The 25,975-nt window shown below is 38.4% G+C and overlaps 2 protein-coding genes across 2 annotated transcripts; both read right to left on the reverse strand.

Moving 5' to 3' along the window:
- Positions 1-4,732: 4,732 nt before the first annotated feature.
- On the reverse strand, positions 4,733-14,124 carry LOC121503954 (tripartite motif-containing protein 16-like). Its single transcript, XM_041778579.1, has 7 exons — positions 13,915-14,124; positions 11,881-11,976; positions 11,580-11,810; positions 11,314-11,482; positions 11,132-11,221; positions 10,102-10,173; positions 4,733-5,994 (listed from the first exon to the last, which is right to left on the reverse strand). The coding sequence occupies exons 1-7, from the start codon at positions 14,077-14,079 to the stop codon at positions 5,459-5,461; spliced, it is 1,359 nt and encodes a 452-aa protein (XP_041634513.1). The 5' UTR covers positions 14,080-14,124; the 3' UTR covers positions 4,733-5,458.
- A 1,898-nt stretch (positions 14,125-16,022) lies between these two features.
- Positions 16,023-25,735, reverse strand: strip1 (striatin interacting protein 1). Its single transcript, XM_041783871.1, has 20 exons — positions 25,604-25,735; positions 24,023-24,092; positions 23,870-23,944; positions 23,638-23,772; positions 23,382-23,502; positions 23,084-23,259; positions 22,861-22,988; positions 22,589-22,771; positions 21,808-22,028; positions 21,656-21,721; positions 21,457-21,520; positions 21,302-21,373; positions 21,102-21,176; positions 20,635-20,732; positions 19,742-19,868; positions 19,022-19,122; positions 18,835-18,901; positions 18,605-18,709; positions 18,305-18,509; positions 16,023-17,243 (listed from the first exon to the last, which is right to left on the reverse strand). Exons 1-20 carry the CDS (start codon positions 25,712-25,714, stop codon positions 16,996-16,998), a joined length of 2,448 nt encoding a protein of 815 aa, XP_041639805.1. The 5' UTR covers positions 25,715-25,735; the 3' UTR covers positions 16,023-16,995.
- Positions 25,736-25,975: the final 240 nt, after the last annotated feature.

Raw genomic sequence — 25,975 nt, forward strand, 5'->3', positions numbered from 1 at the left:
ACAAGATATTATATAAAAGTAGCACTTTATTTCAGTGGGTAATAAGGATAAGGTGGTGTTTTACCCTAACCCTCTAACCCAGGGGTTCTCAGACTGCCCAGGACCCCCAAAATAAATGTGCCAGGGACCACCACCATCTTTAACCCTAACCCCCTAACCCTCACACTAAGAATTACTTCGAAAATTATTCAGGAAGGACTCACTTCAAGAGGGCCAAAATAAATGAATTATCAAAAAAAAGTAATTACCTGGGAATTATCAAGAAAATCATCCTAATTCTAAGAAATCACTCGGTAAAATACCACCTTGTAAGAACTGCCACAGTATTATGAGGGTTAGTGTTAGGGGGTTAGGGTTAAAGTAAAACACCATCTAATTTCAAGAGAAGTGCCACATTACAATCATGAGGAATTATTTCTTAATTAATATATCACTGCTAAGTAAATACTTCCTTAATACACCAGATTTCTGAGTTATTACTTGGTAAAATCCCTACATATCACTAGGTATTAACCACCTTATTCTTGATTAATTACTACATAAAAATAACACTTACTAAGATAATATAACTAGGTAATTAGGGCCCACTAAAATAAAGTGCTTCCCATATAATGTTTGCATATGAGATTAAAATAAAGTTAGCAAAACATACAATGTAACTAACTGCTCATGGAGGTTAATTCTGTGCACAAGGTAATAATAATGTGTGCACAAGATAACTGTTAATTTGTGCAAACAAGATAGATAAATTGAATACACAAAATAGTAACTTTAACTTGTGAGTACAGAATATATTATGTGCATGAGCAAAGATTTTTCCATTTTGGTAACATCAGGGGCCCCGTACACACCAAAAACAAGCAATATGTATTAATATTTTAGCACAAACTAGAATGCACAAATATTTTACTTTACGCTGAAAAGGCAATTACACAAACTCAGTAAAGGGCAAAAGACTTAGGGAAGGTCGACGCCTTATCAAAGGGTTATCAAAGCAGACAGTAGCATTAACTCACATCATGCTCATGAAGACTTTGGCATTTTCAGGAACCAGCAGATGATCGTAAGAGGTTCAGTAAAGACTGAAATCTTCCCTTAACATTTTTCACCCACTGATTGTCATGCAAAACTGTCTACACCTTCAATCTGAGCACATCCAAGTTCCTGCTCCATGCAGATGATACCTTTATTTATTTTTCTAATCACAGTATTCAAAGCCATGCTGTTAAGAATTATATGGACTATATTTATATTTCTGTATATTTGCAGTGTGTGTAGGTGTGATGAAAAACAAAGATTTATCTTTTAAGAGACCAGTATAAATATATATATTGTATATTTTCATCTTGTGTGATAATTATTTAAATTGTATATTTTAAGATTCTAGACGCTATATTTTGTAGTCTGAGTAGCTAATTTTTGTTGTTGCCTGAGATATAATGCTGGGACATGGAGTTAATTTGTTGTGTGAAGTGTAGTCCTGTATGAGCTGCACCTGGTATTAGGAGATGCCCACTCACCTGTCTCCACTTTAGGTTTACTGGTCTACTGGATTTTAGCCACACTAGCACCATCTCCTGCTAGCATGGGTTACCATGAATCCCTTCACTTGTCATTTTGGGGTGGGTTTGTATCCAAACTCTATGAATACATAAAAAAAGGTTTACGGTTAAAAACTTCAGTCTTAACTGCCCTTGATAGCTGCTGAGTCATTGTGCTATCACGCTACCTATTAGCAAGGCCATACAACTTATTCTTTAAACTACACTATGTTTTAGCAGCTTAGCATATTATCCTGCTACATTAAAGGTTGCTAAGAACAATATTGTGAACACTGTAGGTGAATTTGGCCAACAAATGCAGGCTTGTAGCTTCAGTGTTTGCCAAAATCATCTCAATAAAGTAACCAAGCTTGGTTAGTTTTCAGAAAATTTTGTGAAATCAGATATTTTAAGAAAAGGCAAATTTTTACTGGTGATACATTTTAGATGCACTGCATGGAAAGCACAGCATGCAGCTATTTTTGCAAACGATACAATGTTGATTAGTTTTGTTTGGTATTATTTACTTTGAATTACAACACGAAAAGTAAAAAAAAAACCTGAGCTGCAAAACCTGATTACAAGACATTTAATAATGCCAAGTAAACTGTCTGATGACAGGAAAAAAACTGTCCCTCCATTTTAAACACTCTAATGTAACACTATCTCTGTTAGCTATATTTCTAATGGAGCTAAAGCTAAGCTCATTAAACAACCCAATAAGCTATGTATCTATGGTACTCACATAGCTAAGTTAGTCTAGCAACATTTGCTAAAGCTCACGTTGCTAAAGCTCACATTGCTGAAGCTAACTTAGCAATATATATAATGGAGATACACCGCCAATGTAGCCAAAGCTAAGCTTACAAAGCAGCTATGTATTCTCCACAGATGGGTTACAATAGCTTGAGCTTTGTTTGCTAAAGCTAACTGCACTAACTTAAAGCTGGCTTATGAAGTAACATTATGTTGCTAGCTTAGCTATTTCATCTTTAGCTAAAGCTAACAAAGTTAAAGTAAGCCTCCATTTGTATAACTACATCTAGAACAAATCTATGCATAATTTAATCCCAGATTATGCCTCTGATTTTTTTCCTCTGTTTTATTTATGAAATGTTGCTTTGTCTGCAACATTAGCAATGTAGTTATTTCATCAGTGTAACTGCCAGACTTTGTTTATGAACAAAGTAGAATTTTAAAAGAGAAAATCTAAAACTTGAAATATGTTGTACCAGCGAATTACATCCTTATTGAGATAAACGGTATCTTAGTGTATGGTCTGCAGCCAGACTCCTGTATTTATATTAAAAAATAAGAAAAAGTTACCAAGATCTACTAACAGAAGGGTTTTTTTTATGTTGGAGTGTTTTGAATTCAAGTTCAACATAGAAGCCAGTGTGTTATGTATTTTTTTTTCTGCCCCATAGAACATAACTTAATCTAGAAGAGTAAGAAAAGGTTGTCGTTCCCTGTTATATATGCACATTTTTCACCTTAAGTTTAAGTTGTGCTCAATAACACAGTCTACTTGCTTGCATTAACTTGATTTGCCATTGCATGGCCTCTTGAACCTACAGAAGGTCGTTACTCACTTTTATTTTTATTTTGATTAAAATGTTTTAAACATGGACATGCAGCGACATCGATGCTGTGAGATTTAATCATGCACAGGTCCCAGATGCAGAGCTGCAAGTGTTCATAGCAAAGTGTTAAAATTAACCTGAGAACTGTCGATATGTTCCGCCAACTGGCAATCTTTACAATTTGCCTCTTAGTTGTGAACCTAAGAATCACAAATCCTTTCTTCGTCTTTTGACTATTTCATGTTTTATTGACTCTGTGTAAGTCTTACAGTCCTACAGGAGTGCTAGTGTGGCTGTAAACGTTTAAGTCTTGTTTCATCGTCTCGTGTTTATCTGTGTGAGCCAGGCTCCTTCCTGCAAAGAGTGCACGATGTAGAGATCTATTTGTTGTCCACATCTGTAAATAATCTTGTCTAATCAAACTATTGTGAAGATAGATTTTAATCATGTGGAGTATATCAATGTAAAAACTGTTTTAGCAGAAAATGTATAATAAGTAATAATGAATGTGATTAATGCACTTTTTCACCAGGACTGCAAAACATTAGCATCATTTTGTTGTCCTAGTAGCGGTAAATTTCAAGCTCTGTGTAAAAGCAATATAAAATAATTTAGGCAGAAAGAAACTTGACACATTATTGTCAGTTAATAGCAACGATTAGGTTCTTCCCATCATAGCCAAAGGGATATTAATAACTCTTCTTACAAAGTGCTGGAGTCCATGTGCATATGTAAATAGACCAAAGTGAGTGTGTGTGTGCATTGTTGTGCGTGCTCTATCTTTCTTCCTTCTAACCTGTGGATGCAGGGCCTTATGAGCACACATTAGAAGCACTGTCTGGACAGGAGACACATTTCAAATGTTCCTTTGTGGCTACTCTCTGACTTTCCTGGGTCATATTATGATTGTATGAGACAAATGAAAAATTGTTGTTAAAAATTGTGAACACCAAAAATATTACTAATAAAGGGTGGATATGCTGCTGTTGGATTTCTGGATTTTGTTCCTTTTTTATGTTTTTTAAGTGGCAATCTATGTATAACCTAGAAAAGCACACGGAGAGCGCAGACCTCCACCATTAGCCCCATCTCCCAATAGTAAAGAATCCTTTAAAAAAATTCCTAGATCCAGACGGTGATCCAGATCAGTCCTAAAATCTAATCAGTTCTTCCTTATGCCATTGGTGACATTTCCTGAAAATGTCATCCATCCATAACTTTTTGAGTTATGTTGCTAACAAACAAACTAACAAACCCTGCTGATCACATAACCTCCTTGGTGGAGGTAATTAGAAAACTATTCAAACTGGAGCTTGAATTTCTCCTAACCATAGATGTCTTTTAAAATGGACAAATCCATGTCCCACTCAAAGTAAAGCCAGAAGACTTGGAGCACTCCCTAATGAGTGGCAGCAGTATTATGCCATCAAGGAAGCTCATAAGGGGGTATAAAGGGGAGTTTTCTGGGGCCCATGGAGTTCAGCAGAACCATTATTCATCATATATCTACGCTGTTATAACCTTATTTGATTCTTTTCACCTGAATAAAACAGACTCTTTTCAACACATTAAATTATTTTATTTCATCTATGCTATAGTGTATGGACTTCTTCAAAATGTTAATTTGAGCACTGAAGTGTCCTCAAATATCAGGATGACTGATACCGTAGAAGGAACTCAGACACATTGAAGGGAAAAATATCAAAATGATGTGACAAAATAAGTCAAATGTGGGCAAAAGTGGCAAAACCTGATTAAAAGTTGCAAAAATGGGTAAAAAGTGGCAAAATGGGCAACTGGTGATAATTTGTTAGATAAGGCAAAAAATGGCAAACATGTAAATGTGTCAAAGTAGTGAAAAATGGTTTTCAAAAACAGTGCTGTTATGGACCTCTGTGTTGCAATGACAGGCCATGGCATAACTTTTGTTTGTAAGAGTTTCACTGATGTTTATAAATGGAGGGAGTGTTAAATTATAAACAATAAGGAGCATGATATAAATATAGTACATATTTCTTTAAAATGAGTAAGACCATATACCATACATATATGTTGCCAAGTACCAAAGTTACAGTTTGATTTATGACAAGGAAAGTCAAGTGCATATACATAAATATAACATTTACTCTAAAGTGTGAAAAAGATCTGCAAGTATCTGTATAAATATATATTTGTAAAAACAGCTGTGCCTCAGAAAATGATGATAAGACTAGAAGTGAGGAAAATGTTCCATGTTCCTGTTTTGAGAGGGAAAACAAGAAACGTAATGGTAAAATTCATACAAAAAGTCCCAAGCTGTGACAGAACCTCTGAGATGTTCGATAAAATGTGCCATCACAAATCACAGATCCTGATCCTGCAGTCCTCTCCAAGCCAAAAACCTGGATAAAGAGGCTCTTTAAACTCAGCTTCTACTGTGTAGAGAAATTTCATAGTATCTGAGACCTCGTAGAACGACACAGTCCCCTCTTTAAACTTTAAATAAACTCCGATCCTCTTCTGAGTGGGTGGTGTTGTGAGCTGGATGCTGTCAGCTTTGTGGCTAACAGAATAGTTTGTGGAGCGATCAAGACTCCAGGATTTCTCATTAGCCCCAAAAGCAGACACACTCATCCGTGATTTTCTGTCTATACTTTTGTACGCAAGAGCGATCTCCACCTTGTTGCCTCCTGTAATCTCGACCTCGTAGTAGCAGTGTTCAGCCTGCAGACCCTCCCTGCACAGCACCTGTCGTCTGTGGAGGAACCGCTCTGGGTAACGAACGGCTGAACTCTTAAACGTCTGAGGACTCAGCCTCACTTCTTTGTCTCCTGCTGAAATGACCAGGTCCTCATGAGCTGTGCGCTGGTCAAAGGTGAGGCCACAGGCGTCTGTAAGAATAGAGAATGAGCAATTAATGCATATCCTCATCTTCTGAGAAACCATGAACCAGTAGCTGCTAAATGAGCAGGCTGGTTATTAAACAATCACCACATAGCAAGGTATTGAGACATTTTCCTGTTTGTCAGGATACAAATAACAAACTGGAGTCATTGAGTTGTCTTTGTGAGCTTTATTTCTTGCAAAAAGGAGAAAAAAACAGAGTTGTCAGGAAGTCTGTAGCGATGTTCAGGGTGAGGCATTCTCAATCTGATACAAACACAGTATATCACGTTAAAAGTAACACAACCAAGAAATTGATGTGGGAACAGACATGGTGTGACTGCAAATAGACACAAAACATCTTTTACTGGAACATACACTGGTAGGTATTAGATTAAGTCCTTGATGAACTAACATCTCTGCATAACTCACAATCATACTTGCACAAGTAACTAATGTGTTGCATAGCAGAGAAAAGTCCACAAACTTAAAAATTTTCCATTACAAATGTAATCTGAACGTTAGTGTCTAGATGTATAATGTGGATAAAGCTTAGAAAGTAACTTCTGAACACAAAAGAGCACCACGTTATGTTTATTTGAATTTCGAACATTTTGTATTTTAGGTGCAATAAATGTTGATAATTTGTACCAAAAACAGACATGCATTCATACATTTTATCTAAATCTGATTTTCTCCAACAGCAAGTAATTTATTTTTTAACTCAAGATTGTGACATACTTATCTTGTTATTCTAAGATAACAAGGCTTGTTTTCCAGCAATAACAAATTCATTTATCAGGATCTGATATTTGGAAGGTCCAGTCACAGGTAAATCAGTATTCCAGGCTACCATTATACAATGAAGAAAAAGAACACACCAAGGAACTCAGAGAAAAGATTGTTGAAAAGTATAACTCAGAGGATGGATACAAAAAAATCCAAAGCACTCAACATAATGTCCTTCCCCTGGTCCTGCCATGTTTGTTGTACTAACTTTCTCCTGCTCTATGACCGTGACCTCTGCCGGCCTCACTGGACAAACAATTGATTTTATTTTTCCATTATCATAGACTTAAATTCATATTAGCAATTAATTTGAAAAAAATCAGTACTTGGTGGATGAGACAATATGGTATATCACCAGACAAAATATCGCAATACTACGCTGTATCAATTTTTTCTCCCACCCCTACAAAACGTGATGTAGCCGTTACAGAGGTGCGCCACTACAGAGGACTAAACTCCATAGATAGGTGTATAACACGAACCATGGCGACTGTAGACACGTCAGTACACGACTTTTGTTGTTTTTAAAAAGAAAAACAACTCAGTGCTGTTCTTTGTTCTTCTTTTAACGAGGAAATGTCATCAAATTCTGATAAAACTTACGCTTAAGCAGCATCCATGCTAATCTCTTCTGCCATAATTGCACCAGCCTCTTGCTGCTTGTATATGTCATGACTCTGCCACGACCAAAAGTACTACCCCTCGACGCTGGTTGGTCCTGTCACTTTCTAACCGGACCCAAACCGTTCAGATGGGAGCTTTGCAAGATGGATTTGCCAGTAAGATACACGGAAATGGGCAAATCCATCTGCTTTGCAAGGTTAGCACATGTGTAAATCTGTCTAGATCAGGCTGTCCTCACAAACTGAGCGACCGTGCAAGAAGGAGACTAGTGAGAGAGGCCACCAAGACCCCTGTGACAACCCTGAAGGAGTTCCAAGCTTCAGCAGCTGAGATGGGAGAGACTCTGTATATAACAACTGTTGCCTGGGTTCTTCACCAGTCAAAGCTTTATGGGGGAACATTTTTTTTTAAGTCTTGACGAGAGTTCAACAGTTCGCATGTGGGAGACTCCATAGTCAAGTGGAAGAAAGTTCTTTGGTCTGATGAGACCAAAATGTTTTGGGTTTTTTTTGTCGCCATGAAACAAGACAATAAATTAAGCAGACACCAACCACTGCACATCACCTCCAAACACACCCTCCCCACCAGGGAGCACAGTGTGGCAGCATCATGCTGTGGGGATGCTTCTCAGCAGCCAGCCCTGGAAGGCTTATAAATGTAGAGGGTAAAATGAATGTGGAAAAAAAAACAAGAAAATCCTGGAGGGCAGTCTTATTCAGTCTAAAACAGAGCTACAGCTTGGAAGAAGGTTTATTTTTCAGCATACAATGACCCGAAGAATACAGTGAAAGCTACACAGAAATGGCTTAAAGACAACAAGTTGAATGTTCTGGAGGGGCTGACTCAAAGCCCAGACCTCAATCCATTTAAAAACTTGCAGCTGGACTTGTAAAAGGGCTGTTTATGACTAATCCCTGTGTAACCTGACAGAGCTTGAGCAGTTTTGCAAAGAAGAATGGAGTAAAATTGCAGTATCCAGATTTGGAAGCCTGATTGAGACCTATCCACACAAACTCACTGCTGTGATTGCAGCCAAAGGTGCATGTAATAAATACTGACTTGAAGGGGGTGAATATAAATGCAGTGGCTTACTTTACATTACACATTTTTAATTTTTTGATATTATTTTGTAGGAATGTGTGTTTTCACTTTGACATTAAAGAGGTTTTTTAATTCTTTTTTTTTTTTTGGTAGAAAAAGCTAAATCATGTTAACCATGATTGATTTGTTAATTCAATAAAACATCCAAGGGATGAATACTTTTTATAGGCACCGTGACAGTAAACACTCGTATTAATGCGCTATCTACTTGTGTTCTGACTTACTGTAAGAACAGTGTCAAATATCTATTTTAGGCTAGTCTTAGTCTCATCATCCTCATGCAAAATGGTTTTTGTCTCACATTTTGAGTCTACAAAATTACCACTGGCAGCATCAAACCAGGGGAGTGAAGTACTCATCATATGTCTGCATGCATAGATAATGGCAAAAATATCTCCAGGCTTACAGTGCACCACTAGGTGAGCTGGAGCTGGAGCTTTACAGCAAAAACACAGAGCAGAAGCAGAAATGCATGGACAAATGCAGTGACAGTTAAAAACTGGTTTCTGAACTGGTATTTGTAATCTTTGGAAGTGAGGAGGGTGAATGAGGAAGAAGTCTGAGTGCACAGAAGATCAAAGTAGTGAGGAGGTGAGAATAAAAACTGAAGAATAAAACTAAGGAGCCCAAAATACACACTAGTTTCTACTGTGCTTACAAGTCTGAGTTTGTGAAGCACTGGTTTTTAAACTCTACCAATGTGTATGTTTTTCACAAGCTTCATATGTATTTTTGATTTAGTAAACGGAAACTACAGCTGTAAGGCAAGTGGACTAAAGAAAAAAATCATTGAATTCCTCAAAAGCATTCTTACTTCTTAAGTAAAATGCTCTTCCAATCACCGTGTACGTTTAAGATTGAGGTATCAGCAGTGGCGTGCACAGACTTTTTCAAGGGCAGGGGCAAAAAGAAAAAAAGGGCACATACAGCGCATTCTTGCCACTAAAGAGGGCACTAAGTTTTGCGTGTGCTCGAGGGCACTTTAGACATATGTTATACAAATGGCACATTATATAGCCTTAAAACAGACTAACTAGACAGACTACTCAAGTTAGTTTGTAGTTAGGATCAGCATCCACAAGAACTGTGTAGATTCAACGCTGGACCCCTAGGGGGTATGGGGGTCTTCCCCCTGAACATTTTCAATTAAGTAGATGCCATTTCCTGTATTCTAGTGCATTTTAACACCATATTAGCACCAGATAATCCAAACTGGTTCTGTGAGATATAGTTCTGGCTCAATATAGATCAAGAAAGGGCCCAACATAAAAGTCATTGCAACAGTAATGTTTCATAGTATTTCTTGGTCCTAATAGCCTTCTGGAGTTTAGTGTGTTTTTTCCACCCAAGAGGGCAGTTTAGTGTGTTTTCCCAACCAGGAGGGCACTTTAGCATGCGTTTTGGCTCCCAAGAGGGCACTTCAGCGCGTGTTTCGCCTCCCAAGAGGGCACTTTTACATGTGTTTTGCCACCCAAGAGGGCACTTTAGCGTGCGTTTTTCAACAATTGGGCCACAAGGGGGGGCGACCGCCCCTCCTGCCCCCTCCTTGTGCACACCACTGGGTATCAGGGTCAGTTTAGTACAAAAGAAGACAAACTTACACTGCAGGAAATCTGCTCTGGTTTTAGGTTCACCATCCTGATCAGTCTCTGTCGCGTTTGTATCAGGGAGACCTGTAAGACAAGCCAAACTCAATACAAGAAGCTAGAAATGCCTGCATATTCAAAAATGTGTCAAAAATATATTAAAAAAAAAGAAAAACTTTTTATTTATCTTCTGCAGACATAAAAACAACTGTCACTCACTACAGTGGACAGCGGGGGTACCAGTGAAGACATTAGACTACTCTGCCTTTCAGGAGATTATGGTATGTAGGTGTATCTGGGAGCCATAAAGTAAGTCAAAGTAACATAGCATGATAAGCCTGATCAACAAAGGCAGTAAACATAAACCATGCAAAAGCATTGATGCCTATTTAGCTGTCCATACAAATACCTCTTTATTTAGTTTTTATTAAAATGTCAAAATATGCTCATCATTTATTTATTAAACAGAAAACTACACAAAAAATATTTGCCAATACTCTTTGTTTCATTCATTTAAAAGTCACCACTAAACATGCTCACATTTAAAAGCATAACACCTGTTTTTGCTGGCGTTAGCATTAGCTTGTTGACTGCTTCTCTTGCAAGTGAAATATTGCTGAGAAAAATGCTGTTTTATCCTTCCTAAAATGATCTGCAGCCATTTCAAAGATATTTTAAGCAAGACAGTTAAGAGAGGGAGGAGTTTACATGGAAAAACCTGAATAAAGTGTCTCTGAGAGAAACATTAACAAACTGAAGGAAGCATAGTCTTGTCATTGTAAACACAGACCTGAGAACAACAAACTCAGAGTCTGACTTCTGATGTTTATTTTGGATTTGATATCTGCTAGATTTATGTTTCAATATGGCATATCATGCCTTTAAGAATTTTAAACATGCCAAAGTCTTTCTGTTTCTCCAAACTGAATATCTTCCTACCATATTAAACAGTTTGTAAAGGTAGCAGAGCCTGACTTGGGCTGGGGAACTGAGTATTTATCCATTGATCAGTGCAGTGTTACCGCTTTCTGTCCAAAGTACAAACCTTTGGACTCTGAGGTATCAGGTTCATATCTTTGCTGCATGTCATCCACCTCTGTCTCCTCTCCTGATTCCTGCTGCTCTCCTCTTTCAGCTGCAATGAATGAATAATGACAAAAAAGGATTTTAAAAAAATGAAAAGACAATTTGAATGGCTGTACAAGAACTCTGAAACAGGATACACACCACTTTGATAGATTGAGGCAAATTCATCATCAAAAAGTTGCTTCAGTTGCCTCCCGAGCTTTTCGACCGCGCTCTTGGTGAGCGCAAACGACAGAAGTGTATCTTCTGAAACCTCCTCAGAAGGTTGAAGATGGTCCTTCATACAAAGCTGCTTCAAAGAGGGCCAATACTGTGGAGAGGAGAGTAAAATGCAGAGAAAGGAAGAAAATATCGATGATACAGATTCAGGGTAGGTCACTCTCACTGATGTAATGTAATCACCATACCTCTAAGAAATGGACATCATCAGCCAGTGCCAGACGATCCATCTCATCATTCATCTTCTTCATTTCCTCCATCTTCACCTGCAGGCCTCTCAAAGAGGTCTGGATCTGAGCCGCTGTTGACGCCTCCAGAGATTCAATCATCCCCCGCACTGATAGGTAGTGTTTCTGCAGAGAGTCAATGACGCCGACCAAGATGCACTCACAGTGATCCTTTGTTTTTATTGCCTCCTCCTGTTGTTGAGTACATGGGGTAAGTTACAAATCTGACAAATGTTAAATGTGGGAAACTTTGGATGGTCACCTGGATCAGCTCCAGAGTCTTCCCCATGCCCTTCTGTTTCTTCTCTTGTTTCTCGAGGATCTGCCTGGTCATTAACTGTACAGTTTTCAGCTCCTTCTTCAGTTTTTTTGTTGGATAGAAACATACAGGAGAGAATGTGAAGGAGATATCACAGCTAACCAAATGTATATTATCAGCACCAGAAAAGCATCAAGTCACTCTTTACTGGAAAGTCACCTGCCATCCAAGTCTCATAAAATAAGATATATAATCACTGGTTATATAGCACAGGCTACAGTCTAGCTGAGACTAACATCTCAAGCTTCACCCCCTAACTTGTCAAAGATGACATTTCACACTTCTACAAGCGAGTGCACCTGGGAAGACTCTTTTTCAGGCACATGGCCAAATCTCTGTGAAAAAGACAGTGCTGCTTAACTTTACCCTACAGCTTAGTGGGAGGAAGTTGCAGTGGTGTTAGACAGAAGTATGAGGGGGAGTACCTCATGAGAAATGAGAATATCCAACCTCTTATATCCTTTAATATCCTTCATGGTGAGGAATGTGGACCTCTGCTGGTGACTTTAGAGAAGCTCTACATTGGGAAGGGGATGATGTAAGACAGGGACAGTTTCCATTAAGTTATTTGACTAAATCTTATAAATATAACCATATAATATCACTTAGAAGCTAACATTAGCTGCCCATCTATCAGAAGGGAGGGGGGCTCACAGTGAACTGTGGCTATGTCAACATGTGAGCACTCGAAGAAACAGGAAAGGGTTGTAAGATTTTCAGTGTGGCTCAAATATCTTTGTTTTTTAAATATAAATGTTCCTCTCAGATTGTACTAACTGTCCTTTAAAACAACCCCTGAATACTTCTGCTAATTATCCAGTTTTTGCTTTATACATTATTTGTATTTCATTGAACTGTACTAAGTCTGCACATTTTGTATATTTACTTTTCAGAATGGAGGATTAGTTGGCTCACAGTACGTCTGTCTTTAACCTTGGAAAACAGAGTTTGTTTTAGAAATGTTACCCCAAACCTCTAAATAGTACGTCATGTACAGGACAATGAGTGGACAGTAGAGTGGACAACAAATTCTTGTTTAAGAAATCTTGATCTTTATACAGAATTGCTATGGACTTTGACATTTTGGCTGTAATATGGTTTATGTGAGATTTAACACGCTTTCAAATTCATCTTCATTTATTCTAATCTTATTGTCAAGGTCTGATGCCTGATTTCCAATAATGATGCCTTTTCTTATTGTCTGAAGTTTCTTTCTCCACTGTATTCAGGAGTAGTTTCAAATGTTTAACGCTAAAAAATACAGTTGTGCCATCAGCAAATAAAAGACACTTCTGACTTTGAAACCAATCAAATGTATTAACATACAATATGAACAACAGTCCAAGTACTGAATCCTGCAGCGTCCCCAACGTTACCTTCAAAGGGGGCTAAGATCTTAGGGGGGCGCGAGGCTTTGTCTGCTCTGAGGCTGCCAAAATTAGATTTGCAAATATTGACTAAAACCATGAAAAAGTAGTTATTAAGTAGTTTATACAGAGGTCTTTCGGTAAGAAAAGCATGCATCAGTCTTTTTTAGGGTTTGATCAGTGAAACAATTAAAATCTATGTTGATTTTTGACAGCAGTGTATCACTTTTTTTCTCTCTCTTGGGTCCTGGGGGGGGGGGGCTCCGCTTTACTTAGGTATATGTAGGGGGGCTGCAAGGAAAAATGGTTGGGAAACACTGATTTAGTGAGTAAACATTAAACAGCAAAAGACTGACTATTTGTATCTACGTATTTCTATTGCAGAGTTGAACAGCCAAATCAGCCTGGACTAACTCAAGCAGCTCGTGATAAAAACAAAACTTACCACAAGTGTTTTCATATTTTTAATTAGTGAACAAACTGAATTGTATCATCCCCCCGTCGCTCATATGTTATAGCCCACTAACATGTCACAAGGTTGACAGCAGTATTAGTGTTTTGCGTGTGTTTCCTATAGAGTTTGTGCCAATGTTGTGTTTTGTTCCTGTACCTGTTTCCTCCTCCTCTCCTCTCTCACCAGTCCGATGGTGTGTCCTGAGTGCTCGGCTGAAGCACACTCCGCACAGATGATCTGTTCATCGGTGCAGCAGTAAATATCCAGACGGCTGCTGTGTTTCCTACACAAAGAGCTCCGGGGTTTCTTCGGGGCCTCCATGGACGGTTTTTTACTCCTGCCGATGTTTCCTTCAAATCGCTACGATGTCCGTGAAGGGCGGGGTTTTAAAACTTCGGTTTCACTTCTCTGTTCAAGTAAAAAAAAAAGGATTGTTTTCGTTTTGCGGGTGTTTTATTGGTGTAGGAGAGAGGATGGGTGTTGCTCGGTTAATTTCACTTTTGAAAAGGAAGAGAAGGAAGAGGGTGAATGTGGCTGAATTTCTCTTGAAGGATTGCTCAGAGGCCTTCAAGGTCAGAGTTCCTCTCATTCCCTCTGTCTAGACTCTGAGCTAGGAGGAAGCTCATGTCATCCAAGGAAACAAAGGCAGTTTATCATCTAACAGAGCGTTAGATAGATAAGCAATGGAGGGTCAAAAATGGGCAGAAAATGGTGAAAAGCTGTTCAAATGTGGCAAATAAGGGTTACAGGTGTCAAAAATATGAAAAAGATGGACAAATAGTTGTTGAGCAGCTCAGTGGGTTACAGAGGGAGAAATTGGGCAAAAGGCAAAAAACAATGTATAATATCAGAGGATAATCAATCAATTCATAGTAAATAACTAACATTGTATCTGTATTATCAAAGCATTTTTATGATGATGACAAAGTCTTGTATTGTTTTGCTGATACAGCGCAGAAGGCCACTGAAATTTTTCCTCTAAGCACTCTACAACCAGCAAAATGCACCTTTCAGACTGAAATTAACCCTTAATGCAAATACATACTTTTCTGTAGAGGCTGACTTGCAGAAAGTAGATAACTGAAGCCGTCTTCATGTTTGTTTTAGATTATGGAGATGTAATTTATTGACATGCTTCTGCTCTAATTTTCCAATCTTAAGATTCAGTTTATCCCTCTGCCCTCAGATTTATCACAGGTGACAGCTACTCCACTCATCATTGTATTCTGTAATAAAGCTGGTTGACCTTCATTAACAACATGTTAGAGACACTGGCTATTATTTGTCTATACAGCTCATCAGAGATCTGCCTCCCCACATAACTTCTTTATTAAACTGAGCAGTCATTACCAGACTTGTTCTGTCAACACTCAAAGTGCAAAGCCAATACTAAAACTCAACACAATTCTCTGTACAGGTGAATTGAAAAGCATGATTTTTAATACTGCACTCATGAATGTAACTGTCTCTGACTGCAATCTGCTTATTTCTTGATTCCGATTTATCTTTTGTAGATTTACTTTTTGTGCTTCAGTTTGATTACTGCCTGTTAGAAGTGTTTCCTCTCTATTGTTGCCAAGTGCTCACACATTGTTGGATGAGTGTTTCTGTGACTAATACAAAAAGTTCCTGTAGGCTACATGTAGTGGTGCCTGCAGAGGCCAGTATACTCTTAATGGGACATAACCACATTTTTTAATGATACATCCCACAAATGATAAACAGCCTGTGTTGGGTGGCTTTTGCATGTTTGATAAACCTAAAAACAGCCATGCTGTATTTTTAAACCGACTCTCAACATCTGCTGCTTAATTTTAGTTAATGAAGATCATGAAATTATGTTGAGGGAAGCAGCTGATACAAAGTGCCAGCATTATAGCTTTGTTCTTGTTGCTATGTGCTTTTACTGGATTAACCTGATATTCTCACCCAACCAAACAATGATTAACACGTTCAAGGCAATCAGAGGCAGTAAGGCATGTCACATGTTTGCCATCCTAGTAAAACAGAATGCAGCATGCTGAATGAGGAGTATTAAAAGTGGGTATACTCTATGGCAGTGATCATCAGCTAGTGGTCTGGGGGGCTAATCAAACTCAAACTCAGTGAGCTGACCAGTTGAAAACTTCTACCAGGAGCTTTGTTTACAGTTGAGACTCAACTGAAGAGAGAGCGGATTACAAGAATACTTTCTGTTTTTCCAAACACAGAAACCATGCACAGAATGCTTGAAGATAATAAAGGTAAATAAGTAAAATGAATACAAGACTGACATCCTGATTTATTACAGTACTTAAGTCAATGTAAAACAAAAAGAAGGCATGATAAATAAGTAAAACAATATACATGTACTCCTATCACTGTAACCTTGTTTTTAATAAAACACAAAAGCTTAAAGGTAGAAAAGGAGGAAAATGGTTCAGTAATCAGAGTTGTTCCCTTGGTTCAGTCTGTGAAGCTTTGAAAATGTTTCTTACGTTCAATCTAAATGTGGGAACATGTGCAACTTGACACCACAAAGTTAGGTTAAGATATTTTGTTCAGACTAAAAACAAGGCTGTATTTTTATTTCCACTCACCCTGATGCATTAATGGTCCCAGAGTAAATGTGTTGGCAGCACGCAGGAGAGAAAGTCAGAATTCAATAAAACACAACAAATGAACAAAGGATGAATCAAGTAAACAGAAGTGTAACCTTCTTAAGTTATCACTTTTAAAAAGTAATGCATGTGTTTATTATACAGAAATTATGACTAAAAGTGGCCATTCCTTTCACCTCAAAGTCAGCTTACTAGGAAATGTCACATCTGCTATCATGTTTAATCTGCTGTGACTTCAACAAATCACACACCTCAGTTTGAATCTAAGCACTAAATTCATACCATTTCTTTGAAATAAACACCTTTCAGTAAAGAGAGATCGTACTTTCATGTAGTGCTTTGAGGTCGAACTTACTGACCTAGAGCAGGTAAGAGGCATGGGGTAGTGCTCGGCAGAGTTCAGGTCCACATATGGAAACACATTTAGGTCTAAAATCACGGTCGGTGAAAACTGTGGGTGTCATTGTTGAGGGAAAGTATCCCTAGTTCATTTTCTGTGTGGAGGATTGATTTAAGTGTAAAATGTGTTAATCAAAAGTCTAACCATCTGAACCTGTACAGAACATGAAACATGATGCTGTGACCCCTAATCAGGGAGAGCACTGTTGCCCATTTGTGAAACTGTTGTCATCTATTCTCATTGGAGCAGCTCTTCCCATGAGATAGGTTTGGAGAAGACCTCCCGCTCCAGCCAGAGGTCATAGTTCATTTGGAAGTCTTCAGGCAGGTCCACTCTCTGTCCCAGCACGCTCTGCAGACAGTTGTCCACAGGCAGGAAGTCCGGGTTGCTGTGGTTCTTGTCATATCGGCGACTGTTGAAGCGCTCGATGTTGGCCCGCAGTGCACACTCCTCAGCCTGGAAGTCCCAGGGACGAGCATCCAGATCTGCCAAGAGGAGAGACAGCGGGTTATGTGTGCTGCCTGTGGGTGCTCTCTGGAAAAGGACTGAACCGCAGGAAGGCTTTTATCTAAAGGTATGAATTTGAGCTAACTTATCAATAAATGTCTCCTCCTCTTAAAAACACAGACATGATGTTTTAACAGATAAAGAACATAATTAAACAGCTTTATGTAAGAAGACCGTCTTTTCTGGGTCTGTTTGGTGAGACTACAGGTACTGTAAGGCATGCTGATGATAATTTTTTCACTAGAAACTTTTCATCTGCTTACATGATTCCATTGAAAGCAATGTATTCCTGATTTTTAAGACAAAGAAGCCTTATAATTACATTGCATTTTTTGCTGTTGGCCAGTCATTATGCATGGCTGACACCTGGCAATCTGGTAAAACTGAATAACATGGATTTAAGAAGGAAATTGTGAGTCTTTCACAGGCTGATAAAGGAGTGAAGGGCAGTTCTGATGTACTGAAGACCTAAATCTAAACAACGAAAACAAGCTCAGGAATCATGTAAAGCACTTATCTTAGTGTATTCCACATAACTGATTAATCTTTGTTTATCTATTGTATAGTTTGGGTCTATAAAATGATAACAAAAAATACCATTAGAATTCCCCCATTGCTAGCTGGTATAGTCAAACAGCCAGCTCTATCTGACCAAAAGGACAAAGATTTGTTGTGGTATCAAAGATTTTTATAGTTCCTGATTTAAGATATGGGGAGTGTTTTTTTCATCATGGCCTTCAGTATCTTAGCTAATCACAGTTATTTGATTATCAGACTTTGCAGCCTAAAAATGACTAAAATACATCACAATACACAACTTCTTTCTGACGATACACATGCAAAGACTAAAGAGTTAGACCTGTGAGTAAATTTTAAAATTGACACCATAATGGATTTTTAATGAAAGCTTAAACTGAAACTAAAACTTTAACTTCACCTTTATAACAAATCTTTCTCCATGATGGAGTTTTTATTCATTCTTGTTTCTATTCTGGTTTGTTTTCTATCTCAGTAGATGATGTCATGTATCTCTGCTCACCATTTCCGTAGGCCCAATCATCGTTGAGTCGATGTCGGACCTTCTGATAGATAGCTGACATGGTCTTCATGTTGCTTTTCCTCCACTGCCGTCCGAGGTATTTGGTCTGCACTTTGAGCAGCTTGAGGACGTATAACTGCATCATGGCCTGTTTGACCTTCAGCGCCCTCTTCAGGATGGGAGCGGACTTAAACACCACCAGCATCTAGGAGGGAAGGGTTTGTTTAAAGCTCAAAAGAAAAAAATAACAGCAAAAACAGAATATGATTAATGAGTAAGTGCTGTTTGGTGAGCACTCACCATTGTTCTGGAGTGTTTCCATTTTGTGAGTTTGTTGAGGATTCTGAGCAGGTTAATACAGGAGAACAGATTCCTCCAGCAAAACTGATTGTTGTCTCCTGCTTCCTGTTAAAATATCCATACACAAGAAACAAAAATCCACATCAAAAAATGACATTTCTCTGATGGGTGACACCAGCAGGCAAAGCAGCAAACTCTAATATGACAACTGGGAGGAAAAGAAAACTCACCAAACTCTCAGCTGTTAACTCCGGGAGCTCGTGCACCACACAATAAGGAAAGTCCAAAACAGAAATGCTACAAAGATAATAATGTAATAGGGAGCAGTTCAATATTTACAACATATGCCAAGTTTAAGGATGTGCATTGTAAACAGAAGTTGTGATTTCTTTTTTATCAGAGAGACTCTGAAAGTACCTGTTTTTAGCAGTGATGTAGGACATGATGTTCTGGTTAAAGAACTTCAGGATGAGGGGGATGCAGTTTGCAAACACCAGGTGCTGAGCCATGTACTCAAACTGTGACAGAAACATACAAAGACATCTGTTAAAGTCAAACTGATCCAAAGTAGGTCTAATCGTTTCAAACTTTAGCAGTAATGTCTGATATGGTTACACTGAATCTGAACTGAGGCATTTAGGCCTACACCACACATAGCAGGGGTTTTTTTTTACTGAGTTTCTTCCTCATCTTTAATTAAAAGCAATCCTGTCCACACAAGCAGCATTTTAAAAACATCTTTTTTACACATGTAGATGCAAAAACACACCGCTGTAAAGACCACACCATGCCAACAGTAGTCCATCCTTTACTATGTGGGTGAAGCAGCTCATTCACAGGCAGCGATGTTCCCTTGATTTGCATATAATTTATCAACATTTCTCCGTAATTACCATTTCATTTCAAAGTTGGGACACAGTGTGACATTATAGGCCAAACCTCTGTTTTCCCTGCCTACATGTAAAGTTTGTACAGTGAGTTTCTACTCACCCTGGAAGGAGTTTTCAAAAAGGTCGTTTTTTTTAGTGTAACGCCATTTGTGTGTATAGAAGGTCAAAACACTCAGGCAAAGCCTCTGTTTTCTAAAAGAACCACCTATGTGTAAAGAAGGCCCAAGTGTGTATGTGATGTGCATACCTGGTAGATATGGTTGAGTTTAAAGTGTTTCAAAAGCAGTAGCAGGATGGCAGAGATCGCCTTCACAATGATCTCTTTGTGCCGGTTCACATCAACACCGAGCTTCATGCTTTGAAGTACAGTAGTTCTGCAAAATCAGATAAAACAAATAAATCACAGGATTATAACTATTTTGATTGATTTCATCTGGTCCTGAAACGGTCTTATTTTAGGACTGATGTCTACATATGACATTCAAGAGTAACACTGTCCAACTGCTAAAAGACTGACTGCATTTTATGTGGTTATTTTGCAAAATGCAAAGAGCCGTGTGTTACAGTTTGCCTTGAAAAGTTTTGCTGTATATATGTTTGCCAAAACAAATCTACAGTTATAAGATGTGCAGCTTTGTCCACAGAGGCCACCAAAATCAGCACGTTACAAGATCTTTCATAGCTGCTTAAAGTCGCTCTTTCACTCTTTAACCTTCACTTGGTTTACTAAGAATATCTGTATAACATTAAATTTAAGTTTCAACTATTTCAAGCATATTAACCAAACTTTAAGTTGTATAGTACTGAACTATGCCTTGCTGTGGTTATATGCTTTAACTTTGTGAATATCACAAGCAACTCAATCCTGCTGTGGTTTCTAAAAGGGGGTAAACAGACATTCTAATCTAAAATTAAATTGTCTTTATTTTACAAACATATCAACAGCAAATGTCATGCAAATCTGAGATCAAACATCATGAAAATACCAATATATGTTTATCATATTATTGATAACTCTAATGATCAATGTTATTGAAAACAGGGCATTTCCTTGATGAGAGTATTATGCTGCACTGAGTTTCAGGTGAAGGATCTAGAAGAGCTGTTAAACAATTTCAGAAACTCTTCATCATCACTTACGGCATCTCCTCTGGTAGCACGTCTGCCAGGATGTTGATGGAGTCTGTTTTGGCTTTGGAAGTTGGAGCAGCCGCGAGGAGAATCTTCAGCAACGCAATCTGATATTGAAGGAAACAAAACAGTTAAAAACCCTCACCTGGACACAAAGGGCTGCTTATTACAGCATAAATAAACCATCCAATGATGCTCTTGCTACAGTTTTCACTGTGAGACTGCAGAGTCAAACAGGCTACATCTTTAAAAAAAAACAATAGAAAAATTTAAAAAACTGTTGCCTAAAATAAGCCTTTCTTTGTGGAATCATCTGCCTGGTTAAGCAGGCAATAACCAGACCTGGTTATTCAGAATCTACTTAAAAACATGTAGCTATAAAAATGCAAGAAAGTGTAAAATTAATACCGTGTCATGTGATCTGTAACATGGGTTATCATTTAGAACGCTCTGAACAGCAGTATAACAGGACTAACCATATACTGAGGAAGACTCGGCAGAATTCCCTGATATAGCAGCTCAGTGGAGGACAGTTCTACCTCCTCTTCACCCTGGAAACAACAAAAAGGAAAACAAGAGACATGCAACACAAAACAAACACATGGAATAAAGACTTAAATACAAAATAAAACAGAGAGTGAATTTTATTAATGTGAATGACTTCTCTTCCACTTACCCCAGATAGAGGGGTTTTCTGAAACTCCTCTTCTTTTGCAATCTGAATCTCAGCTATGGATACATATTTGTGCTGAATAAGGAGGAGAAACTGGATTAGTTACTATGCTCTTATTTAAAAAACATAGATTTAAATAAGGAAAGGCAATGTTATACCTGTTTTAATGTCTTTATGCTTTCATGAATAGGCCGGGGCAAGCCAACAACAGTATCTGTATCACTGTAACACATTAACAACAGCAACTCTGTTTTAATGCATGACTTGTCAATAAAGTATAAATATAAAAAAGTTGTATCAACATTTGTATTCATCTTATTTTTGTTTTTGTTTCAATAAAACAAAGAGAAATCTTACTTTCCAAGTGTGTATCCGATAAATTTACTCCTACTTGATTCCAGGAAATTTTCAATGTCCTTTTCCCTGTGTGAGTAAAATATTGACAATATGAGAGCACATCACTTCTACCTGCTTTGGCACATGGCCAGTGTTATTTAGTTCAACAGTACCTGACTTTAGGAGCCCACGGCAGACCTTTGGGGAAGGACACCCTCTCTGAAGGAGGGTGAGGAATAGGCGGAGGCATCACCTCGTCCCTCTCAAGAGGGAAAGTCTCTCCCTCTATTGAGTTGTCATTGTCGTCGTTGTCATCCTCATCCTCACGAGAGTCGTCCGCCTTGTAGGGATCCTTCTCGTTAAATGCATCTAGATTGTCCTGTTTGATCAGCGCCTGTAAGAAAAAACAAGAAACAGAGTAGACAGTGCCTATATGATAGAAATTAAGGACTACGCTAAAACACTTGAAAGACAAAAAGTAGGGATGCATGATAATGGATTTTTGCTGATACCCACTTTGCTGATATTTACAAAACAATTTTAGCAAAAAAATTCATTGGATGCTTATAATCAAAAGATCAATGAGTGCACAAGAATAAGGAACTTATGGCAAAAAAGAAAATTTGACAAGTAATCCCAGTAATATCAACAACAGGCAAGGTGTGTATGATTCTTTTTAAACAATTTAAATTCACGGTGGCCCTTTTCAGGAACTAAAGACCTTTAAAAACCTACAACAGTACAATTAAGGTGTTAACATGTTTGTAGTATTCAAAAACTACACGTTTTTGCTTTCCTATGATGTTTTCTGGTTGCTGTTTTCCTGTCAATTTCAGAAATTGAATCTAAAGGTAATAATAAACATCCTTTACACTTAAGGAAGCAATGGTGCATGTTTCACAACCAACCAGCTTCAACAAACAATATTCTGGAGTAAGCAGCAGAGATATCTACCTTGTGTTCACGACGTGCCCGTTTCTGCTGCTGCTCGATGAGGTCGGATGCAGACGCCGGAGGAGAAGCCGCCCTCATGCTGCGCACGACTCGAATGCTGTCCTCTGGGAGAGGAGGCAGACCCATCTGCTCTCGCTTACAAACCTTTATGCTTTGAAGCTGCTCAAACCCTCCCAGAGTGAACTAAAACAAAAGAGAAAAGTTAAATGAATCTCTTGTATATGCTGGAGAGTGTAACATCAATGTAAATATAGCAGGCTTTTTTCTCGTACCAGTATGCTCTTCCATAACAGCAATAGCACCTTCTTCATGGGGAAGTGAGGGGCATGACCACTGCAGAACTTAGTAACCATACCGAAGAGCATGACAGAAATGGGCTCGTTGTTAAAAAGAGGAGAGCCTGGATCAAAGAAAAGAGGATGATATAAGACACAATTGAAGTTTTTTGTTGATACCAGTTCTATGACTGCAGATTTTGGCACTGAAGAAACACACCTAGCTCTGTTTTGAAAGTCTCCCTAATGATTTTCCATTCAGGTTTGTCGGCTGGGTCATCCTGTTGTATTGTTTCCACCATCAGGTACATTATATTGAGCAGCACCCTGAGATCAGTGCTGTCAGCGAGGGAGATGGCAGGTTTTCTGACAGCACTGCTACAGGCAGCACTGTTACTGAAAGAAATCAGAAATGTTATACACATTTCTTCCCACAGGAACATTTCAAAACATAAAAATGTTGCCCATTTGAGATTTTAAGGCTTTCTACATGGCTAGAAAACTAATGGAGCACATACTCGATCTCCATGTTGAGCAGTTCCACCAGAGCAGAGAAGGCGCCCACATCCAACAGCAGAAAGATGTTGTATCTCATCCAGTGCTGCACCTCTGCCTCAGAGCTGCAATCTGCAAATGTTCCTACAAAAAAAGAAGAAGAAGAAAAAAAACACTGTGAAATATTAAGCAAAAAACATAAATTCTTTATCAACAACCCCCATGACGGGATTTAATATTCTTCTAAAGAATTTAAAACATAAGCAGAAGTGGACTGACCCTGAGCCATGTAAAGAATAGCTCTGGCAACCTTCAGCCTCTTCTCTCGTGCGATCACTTCCAGACCATCCAACAGGCGCATGGCGTGAGCTCTGTGCTCAGCTGCACCCAGCTCTGTCCACTTCTTCTCAGCAACTAAGACACAGAAAAGTTGGACATGATCAAAAGTGATCATTTTTTCAAGCAATTAATATTCAACACAGTGTTTTGCTTTGCAAGTTTAAATGTTTACCATGTGTCCTAAATTCCACTTCAAAGCATTTCCTGTTAAGAGCGAACTCCGGTCCTTCTGTATAACTGTACAGCTCTGAAACACAAAAAACATTTATACAAACATAATACATGCAGATAAAAGATAAAAGGTTGTCTTGGGAAAAAAGCTCACCTGACAACTCTGCGGCCCACTTGTCTGTATCAGCATATTCAAACTCAAGGTCTGGAGACTCTGACAGCCCCTGTGCACAAAATATGACACATTTTATACCTCAACAATTAAAACAACAGAGCATGTTAACTACTCTTTAGATTCAGATTTTTCTTACCAAATTATTTTGCTCTCTGTCTCATATCATAAACCAACAGCACCAGCTGCATGGCACCATAAATTCTACTTCAATAAATGTTTGACTTTGTAAATGTTGTTGTCACTGTCAAAGAGATAGTAATAAACATACAGAGGAATAAACTAAGATTATAGTGAGTTTTGCTGTTTTTGTAAGAGTAGTTCCTAATATTTGGTGCCATGCCAAAACCGATACTAAGGAATATAACATTTTGAGAACAGATATATTGACATATTATACTTTTACATACCATTTTTTTATAAGTTATAAATACAACCAATAGCTGCTTGTGAACCCTTGAATATCGTTAGAAATGTATCAGACATTAAGTATTTTTCCCACGTTTACAAAAATCTAGTTTGCATACATCCTGGCCACTTTATTAGACTAAATGAACTACTTTTTAAATGTTACTGACTGTCAGAAGGCTGAAATTGTTCCTGTATGCTTCTTATTGAGGTAGTAGGTGTTGGTGTGAGGAGCATCATATTGAGGAGTCTGTGATATTTTGGCAACCCCACTCTCATGCACCAGAGAGTCAAAATATTAGGGACACCTCTCACAACAACAGCAACACTCACTCAGTAACAACCATAAAGAAGGATGAACAATCTCTCTGTGTCAACAACAGTTACAGTCATGCATGTATTGAAGTATAATTCATGCAGCGAAGCATAATGACAGGGGCACAATAACTACCTATGCATCCATCGAGGGCATATCAGTGTTAAATCCAATGCACTCTTACTATAGTAGCTTGTAAAATCATAAATTTTACTTGTGATCTGGTTTATCTCCATTATAGTACTTTTACTCCTCATTGTTTCTTTATCCAAGAGAACTGACATTAATCAGATGTCCATATGCAAGGCTTAGATATCAATAATCGAAGTGATTTTCATGTGAATATTTATTAATCTCCAAAACAAAAACATCAACTTACTATGCAGTTATCAATTTACGAAGTATTAATTGTGAACGTATGTAATACACCATACCATAACTATATCAGCTTTATGTATCATTGTAAACTAAATCATTTTTCATACAGGACAGGGAAGACTCCATTTTCAACAGGTCGCCCCTAAACCTCAGACAGACAGTTCAGTCTGGCCTGTAGCCGGCTAATATCAGCTGGCTAGTTCCTGCTAAGCTACACTGCAAATGGACTCATAGTACATATCAATCTTATATGACAGTTAACCATGGCAAAAGAGCTTTTTGTTCAATAAACCCAAACTGCTGTTAATTTAAGTCGCCGGTCAATACCGGAGATAAGGGTTAGCTTCACAGGGGGACTGTAAGTTAGCTTAACAGGGCTTGCTAACGCTAGCTGTGATACAGTGCCAGCAGGAGAGGCCTCGTCTGTTTATGAAAACTCATGAAAATAATTTGTTACGTACCTCTGAATCTTTCCTTGGGTTGCGGGTAAATTCGCCTCTACTTTTATTAGGTATCATGGCTCTCTGTTTATTGTTTACAGGAAGCCCACCACCGTTCCCACCGACGTCCATAATTTTTTGGGGAGCAGCGATTTCTCGCGAGATGAGAGCTGACTTGCGAGAGTCTCACGGCAGTACACTCCTTCGTTCATTGAACATCAGACGGAAAAAACGGAGCCTGCAGCGTGGGAGGGCAAGAGGAACACTGTCCTTATGCGTCATCTCTCCTTTTTAAATGTAATTTTTATTTCTACAGCTACAACTGCCATATCTATACCTGGTGATAACATAGTACCCTATTCCCATGTTGTCTACCAAACGTAAACATCACAC

This window comes from Cheilinus undulatus, linkage group 3 (genome assembly GCF_018320785.1).
Source record: "Cheilinus undulatus linkage group 3, ASM1832078v1, whole genome shotgun sequence".
Classification (NCBI taxonomy): Eukaryota; Metazoa; Chordata; class Actinopteri; order Labriformes; family Labridae; genus Cheilinus; species Cheilinus undulatus.